Below are 6,581 nucleotides of genomic sequence, written 5' to 3'. Positions count from 1 at the left end.
GCTAGCAATGCCACGCAGCAGCAGAAAAACTGAATGCAGTCCTACTCTGCATTACCAGGATAGTGGTCACATGAAGCGTTAGTGTTGAATTACTGCTGCACTTAGAATACTGCCTCCAGGTTTGGTCAGGATACAAAAAGATGTTGAGACTCTAGAAAGAGTGCAGAAAAGAGCAACAAAGATATTTAGCGGACTGGATGCTGAAACATCGGATGAGCGGTTGGAGGAAGTGGATATGTCTAATATAATACAGAGAGGGACTAAGGGTAACCTGATAGCAGTATTTGAGGGGCTGATGCACCTATAGGGGCTCCACCTATTCCCCAAAGTGCCTGAGCGCAGTAAAAGAAGTAACAGAAGGAAGACTTATCAAAAACAGATCCAACCGAGAATTAAGGGGAAAGTTCCTGTCCGTGAAACCAATTAATCAGTGGAACAGTTTGTGAGTGCTCCACCCGTGGAGGTTTTTAGGAGGAGACTGGACAGCCATTTGTCCAGACTGGTGCAAGATCTTTGCACGGAGAGTTACAACTCTTAGTCTGTATTTATGTTTGAACTTCCTACACTTCTAGGGCTCAGCATGGAGCTAATCTTTGTAAACTAAGCATCATCACCACTTTTCACTGTTTCACTTGGCTCAGTTGCAAAGGCCGGTCGCCGGGAGGCGAAACCGACTGGAGAGCAAATAAATCAGCGAAAACCTCTCGCAGAGACGCCAAAGGCAGAGACGGGACAAGCGTGACTTTCGGCCTCCTATCGCGAGATGACGGTCAGATAGGCGGCATCTTCGACTAGAAACCGGAATCTGTGGTTGAGGTTAGAGGAGTTGCAACCATCGAGTACTGCATTGCTAGAAAGGATGAGAGGCGAGGAGAAGATCAGAGCAACTTTCTCTTCCGGGTCACTCAAGGGGAGGAAGTAGGGGTGGGGGGGGCTTTCTTACCTTTCTTACGGCAGCGCTGCGGAGGTTCCCCTCGCGGGGAGGGTCGCTGAAAGGGCGCCAGGTGGGCGAGGAGGCTCCGAGAGGGGGAGGGCAATCAGGAGGGGGGAATCCCGGGGGGGGAAGGGGAGGGGGGAATCCCGGGGGAGGGAGGGAGGGAGGGAGAGCCAGGTGGGTTTTCCCCCAGTTGCGCCCCCTCCCCTTCCGAGTCTCCGCCTTTCCTCGCGGGCTTTTCTGCTCCGTGGGAAGCGCTGCGCCTTCGCTTCTCCTCCTCCTGGGTTGCGGCTTCCGCGAACGGCTCTCCGATCCCCTCCAGGTCCTTCCCCCGAGCCCCCCTCCTGCCCCGCAGCCCCCCCTCTTGGCGCAGCCCGGCTCCCCCCTGGGGGCTCCCGGGGATTCCCGGAAAGTTGGGCACCCCCGTTCCCACGTTCCCCTCTCGCTGCTGGGGAGGGTCAGCCTGCCAGTGCCTGGAGGGGAGGAGGAGGAGGGAGAGGACGGGGGGAGCTCTGGGCTGGGAGGGAGCGAGGCTGGAGGGGAGGGCGGGGACCCTGCGAGGAGGAGCCGAATGGCGTCTGGAAGGCGGGTGAGGGAGAGCCGAGAGGCGTCCAGGTGGGCTTGGCCAATGGGCTGCCCTGTCCAGGTGGGCTTCCTTTGAGATGGAGCCCCTGAATCTGCCTCTCTTACGTGCTCAGATTCCCTCTCTGGTGACTGCTGCGTCCCTGTTTCTCTCTGCCCACGTAAGTGGACAGCCCTGTCTGCAGCGTCTTTCAATATTAATTTTTGTTATTTTATGAGCTGCGTAATCTACACTGAAAAAGAAGCTTTCCACTGTTTTTTACAAACAGCTTTCCAAAGAGATCACGGGGTTGTGTGATAATATTCTGAAAGATAACAGAATTTCCGGTCAAGGGACAGGCCTGGGAGCTCCAATAACTGCCTGCAGGGCATTTGGGGGAACAGAGACTGGTGTGCAGAAGAGCCAGTTTATTGGTTGGGCTGCAGAGAGGCTTCAGTTGTTGGACTAAAATGTCGCAAGAAGTCTTTTATGTTTAGATTATGGCACTTTTTCAAAATTGGAGGGGCTGTCACATAGAAGAGGGGATTGACCTCTGTGCCAAAGTTTGTAGACCAGAACAAGAAGTAACAGATGGAGACTAGGATTAGGAGAACAGTGAGAACAATTAATGAAACAGCTTGCCTCCAGATGTTGCGGATGTTTCATCACTGGAGGTTTTTAAGAAGAGATTGGACAACCATTTGTTCAAATGATATAGGTTTTCTACCTAAGCAGGGGATTGGACTAGAAGATGTCCAAGGTCCCTTTCAACTCTTATTATTCTCTTGTGGACCTGTTCAGTCTGATATTGTTGCTGTTTTCTTAGCAACAATATCAGACTGAAACTGCCGCTATTGTGGGATTTTTATTTTTATTTTATTTATAGCTAACAAGCATGGTACTTCCTATTGGCACCCCATATATGTATTAACAAGGTTCAACTGTGCTTAAGCCAGCACTTTTTAAAAATAGCTAATTGGACCTTTCAGGATGTTCAGTTGAATAAGTAGTCCACATTTACCACTTCTTCACTGGGCCTATGTTTATGAAAATGCAGGAAAAGGGTGTTGCACCAAGGATCCCTATCTGTGACCTTCCCAGCTAGCTTCTGAAAAGCAAAATCAATTGGCAGGAAATTGCAAGCCACAGTCATGTGAAATTGCCTTTAACAACTCCAGAGGAACAGATGTAAGTTGGCACTATCATGCCAACATCATACTTAATGATCGGACTGCTTAATAACCGAGATGCCAGTCCCAATTGCAGTCCTTAAGTGAGGAGTACTTCAATTGGGATGTCAGCAGAGAGATTGCGGAGAATATTTTTTGCCCTTATTTGTCACCGAGGACTTCCATGTGCAAATCTTGCACATCATTTCATCAGTTAAAGCCCCCACACCTCTAAAAATTAGCTCAGAAGGTTTGATAGTAATCTTTTTTTTTCAGGATGAAAACATGAATTTTCCACATAAATATAATTATAGGTATGTGTGTTTATATTACTCTATGCATATATCTGCAATTGTATAATCTTTACCCAGACTTCCAGATATATTTTGTGATAAGCCATAGCAGAGCTTAAAATTTATGATTGATGCAACTCAAGGGAATTTCATGATTGGATGGATATTTGAATTTGGAACTTTGAAATGTCCAATGAATCATAATTAATATAAGAGGTTAGCATTGTGGTATGTTTGCTTTTTAAATATAATGTATATTTTTCCCTTTTTCACATTTGCAAGGATTGTATAAACAGTTAAACTTACACTTTTCTATAAATCTTATAGACAAAGAAGATGGCAATAAGAGCACTCTGGAGAAATGAAAATAACTTTTGAAAAGGAAAGCAAGTCAAGCCAGAAATCAAAATATTTTCCATTTCCTTCAGAAAATTACACAATTCTCCCATCCCAGCAGGCGAAAGGCAAGAGAAAATCAAGAAAAGATTTCAACCTGGAAATAGTAGAGTATGTGGAACACAAGGATACATTACATGACAAGCTGAAGGCGATCATTTTTATGTTCAGAAAAAGAGCGAAATATCTGGAAGTCAATGGGGAAGAAAAGGTCAATTGGATACTCAAATAGGGGAGACAGTAATGCAGAACTCCCAATAGGAGGAAGAAAACAGAGGGTGAAATCAAAGCACAACTAAACAAGGGACCAAACATATTTTTGACTTCCTCCAGCACATCAGTGGTGGAAAAGCTCCACAAATGTCACTATTTTGGTATAAGGCACAGATTGCAAAAGCATAGGTGGTTACGTAGAAGAGGATGCAAACTGGAAAAAAGCCATACAAATGCTAACTAATGTAACAAAATCTTTGGTCAGAATATCTCCCTTGTGGTTCATAAGAGGACCCACGCAGGACAGATGCCCTGTAAGTGCTCTCAATGTGGTAAATGCTTTACCAAGCAAAGTAACTCACATAGGAGAGAAACCATCGGACTGTCCAGTTTGTGAGAAAGGTTTCGCTGTAAATTACTACCTGGTGAAACACCAGATGACTGATACCAGATAAAAACCCTTTGAATGTCCTGATTGTGGGAAATGTTACAGCAACAATTCTAGTCTGGTGACACACCAGGGGATTCACACAGGAGAGAAACAGTTTGAATGTCCTGAGTGTGGGAAAAGTTTCATTGCAAAATCTGATCTGATGAAACACCAGAAGATTCACACAGGAGAGAAATGTGAGTGCCCTGAATTTGGGAAAAGTTTCATTGCAAATTACCACCTGGTGATACACCAGAGGACTCACATAGGAGAGAAACCCTTTGAATGTCTTGATTGTGGGAAATGTTTCAACCAGAATTTCAAGCTGGGGAGTCACCCGAGAACTCATACCGGCGTTCTAACCTTGTGATACACCAAAGGACTCACACAGGAGAGAAACCCTTTCAATGTCCTGAGTGTGGAAAACATTTCAGTCTCAATTCCAGCCTTGTAAAACACCAGAAGACTCACATAGGAGGGAAACCATATGAGTGTCCAGTTTGTGGGAAAGGTTTCGCTGTAAATTACTACCTGGTGAAACACCAGATGACTCACACAGGTGAAAAACCCTTTGAATGCCCTGATTGTGGGAAAAGTATCAGTTCCCGTTCTAACCTTGTGATACATCAGAGGACTCACACAGGAGAAAAACCCTTTGAATGTCCTGAATGTGGGAAAAGTTTCATTGCAAATTCCCACCTGGTGAGACACCAGAGGACTCACACAGGAGAGAAACCATTTGAATGTCCTGAATGTGGGAAAAGGTTTACTCAGAATTCCCACCTGGTGATACACCAAAGAACTCACACAGGAGAGAAACCCTTTGAATGTCCTGATTGTGGGAAAGGTTTCAAGAAAAGTTCCAACCTGGTAAACCACCAGAGGATTCACAGAGGAGAGAAACCGTATGAGTGTCCACTTTGTGGGAAAAGTTTCATTGCAAATTCCCACCTCATGATACACCAGAGGACTCACACAGGAGAAAAACCATATGAGTGTCCAGTCTGTGGGAAAAGTTTTATTAGAAATTCTGACCTAGTAAATCACCAGAGGACTCACACAGGAGAGAAACCCTTTGAATGTTCTGATTGTGGGAAAAGTTTCAGTTTCCGTTCTAACCTTGTGATACACCAAAGGACTCACACAGGAGAAAAACCCTTTGAATGTCCTTATTGTGGGAAACATTTCAGTATATATTTCAACCTGGTGATACATCAAAGGTCTCACACAGGAGAGAAACCGTATAAATGTCCACTTTGTGGGAAAAGTTTCATTGCAAATTACAACCTGGTGACACACCAGAGGACTCACACAGGAGAGAAACCCTTTGAATGTCTTGATTGTGGGAAATGTTTCAGTCAGAATTTCAAGCTGGTCAGTCACCAGAGAACTCATACAGGCGAGAAACCTTTTGAATGTTCTGATTGTGGGAAAAGTTTCAGTTCCCGTTCTAACCTTGTGATACATCAAAGGTCTCACACAGGAGAAAAACCGTATAAGTGTCCAATTTGTGAGAAAAGTTTCATTGTAAGTTCCAACCTGGTGACCCACCAGAGAACTCACACAGGTGAGAAACCCTTTGAATGTCCTGAATGTGGGAAAAGGTTCACTCAGAATTCCCATCTGGTGATACACCAAAGGACTCACACAGGAGAGAAACCGTATAAGTGTCCACTTTGTGGGAAAAGTTTCATTGCAAATTCCAACCTGGTGAAACACCAGAGAACTCACACAGGCGAGAAACCCTTTGAATGTCCTGAATGTGGGAAAAGTTTCAGGAAGAACTCTGACCTGGTAAACCACCAGAGGATTCACACAGGAGAGAAACTGTATGGGAGTCCAATTTGTGGGGAAGGTTTCATTGCAGATTCTCACCTGGTGATACATCAGAGGAGTCACACGGGAGAGAAATCTTAGGAATGTTCTGATTGAGGGAAAAGATTCATTACAAATTCACACCTGGTGAAACACCAGAGGACTCACACAGGAAAAAAAAAACCCTTGAATGTCCTCATTGTGGGAAATGTTTCAGTAAGAAATCCAACCTGATGACCCACACAGGAGAGAAACTGTGTGTGTCCAGAGTATGGGAAAAGTTTCAGTTACGCTTCTCTGCTTGTGAAACACCAGAGGACACCAAGAAAGAAACTGTAAATGTATCCTGATTTTGGAAAAGATTTCAATATTTTGTCTAGCCTTATAAATCATGTACTTTTACATGTATGGGAGACCCATTTGAAATGTCCAAACTGTGAATGATTCCTCATGTGTAAGTCATCTGTTATTGCACACAAGGAAGTGCACATGAAGCAAACATTGATGAGTTTAGAGAAATCTCGAATTTCATTTCTGATTTCCCGTTGAGAGTATAGGTGAGAAATTGACTACTTAAATTCTGGCCTGATTCTTTTTCGTCAAAAGATCTCAGGATTAGACCTGAAGGTGGAGTGCAAAAATATGGAAAATATTACTTTGATATAGACCCGTGGTGGCGAACCGATGACTCGTGTGCCAAAGGTGGCACACAGAGTCCTCTCTGTGGGCACGCGCACCGTCGCCCCAGTCCTAGGCCACCGTGTGCCAA

At 44.8% G+C, this 6,581-nt stretch overlaps 1 protein-coding gene across 2 annotated transcripts; it reads left to right on the top strand.

Moving 5' to 3' along the window:
• Window positions 1-962: 962 nt before the first annotated feature.
• Window positions 963-6,253, top strand: LOC308663305 (uncharacterized protein). Of its 2 annotated transcripts, XM_081319617.1 has the most exons (3): window positions 963-1,004; window positions 2,942-2,979; window positions 3,286-6,253. In XM_081319617.1, exon 3 carries the CDS (start codon window positions 4,301-4,303, stop codon window positions 5,912-5,914), a length of 1,614 nt encoding a protein of 537 aa, XP_081175743.1. In that variant the 5' UTR covers window positions 963-1,004; window positions 2,942-2,979; window positions 3,286-4,300; the 3' UTR covers window positions 5,915-6,253. The 2 variants fall into 2 exon arrangements, with proteins under 2 accessions (XP_081175743.1, XP_081175744.1); XM_081319618.1 differs by lacking the exon at window positions 2,942-2,979.
• The last annotated feature ends 328 nt before the right edge of the window (window positions 6,254-6,581 follow it).

Source organism: Vipera berus (genome assembly GCF_964194415.1).
Source record: "Vipera berus genome assembly, chromosome: 2".
NCBI classification, from domain to species: domain Eukaryota; kingdom Metazoa; phylum Chordata; class Lepidosauria; order Squamata; family Viperidae; genus Vipera; species Vipera berus.
The sequence above is the reverse complement of the archived record's forward strand: the minus strand, read 5'-3'. Positions and strand labels throughout refer to the sequence as shown.

What these genes read in the sequence shown, in the direction of transcription:
- LOC308663305 (XM_081319618.1), top strand. Translation starts at nt 4,301, where the DNA reads ATGTTTCAACCAGAATTTCAAGCTGGGGAGTCACCCGAGAACTCATAC.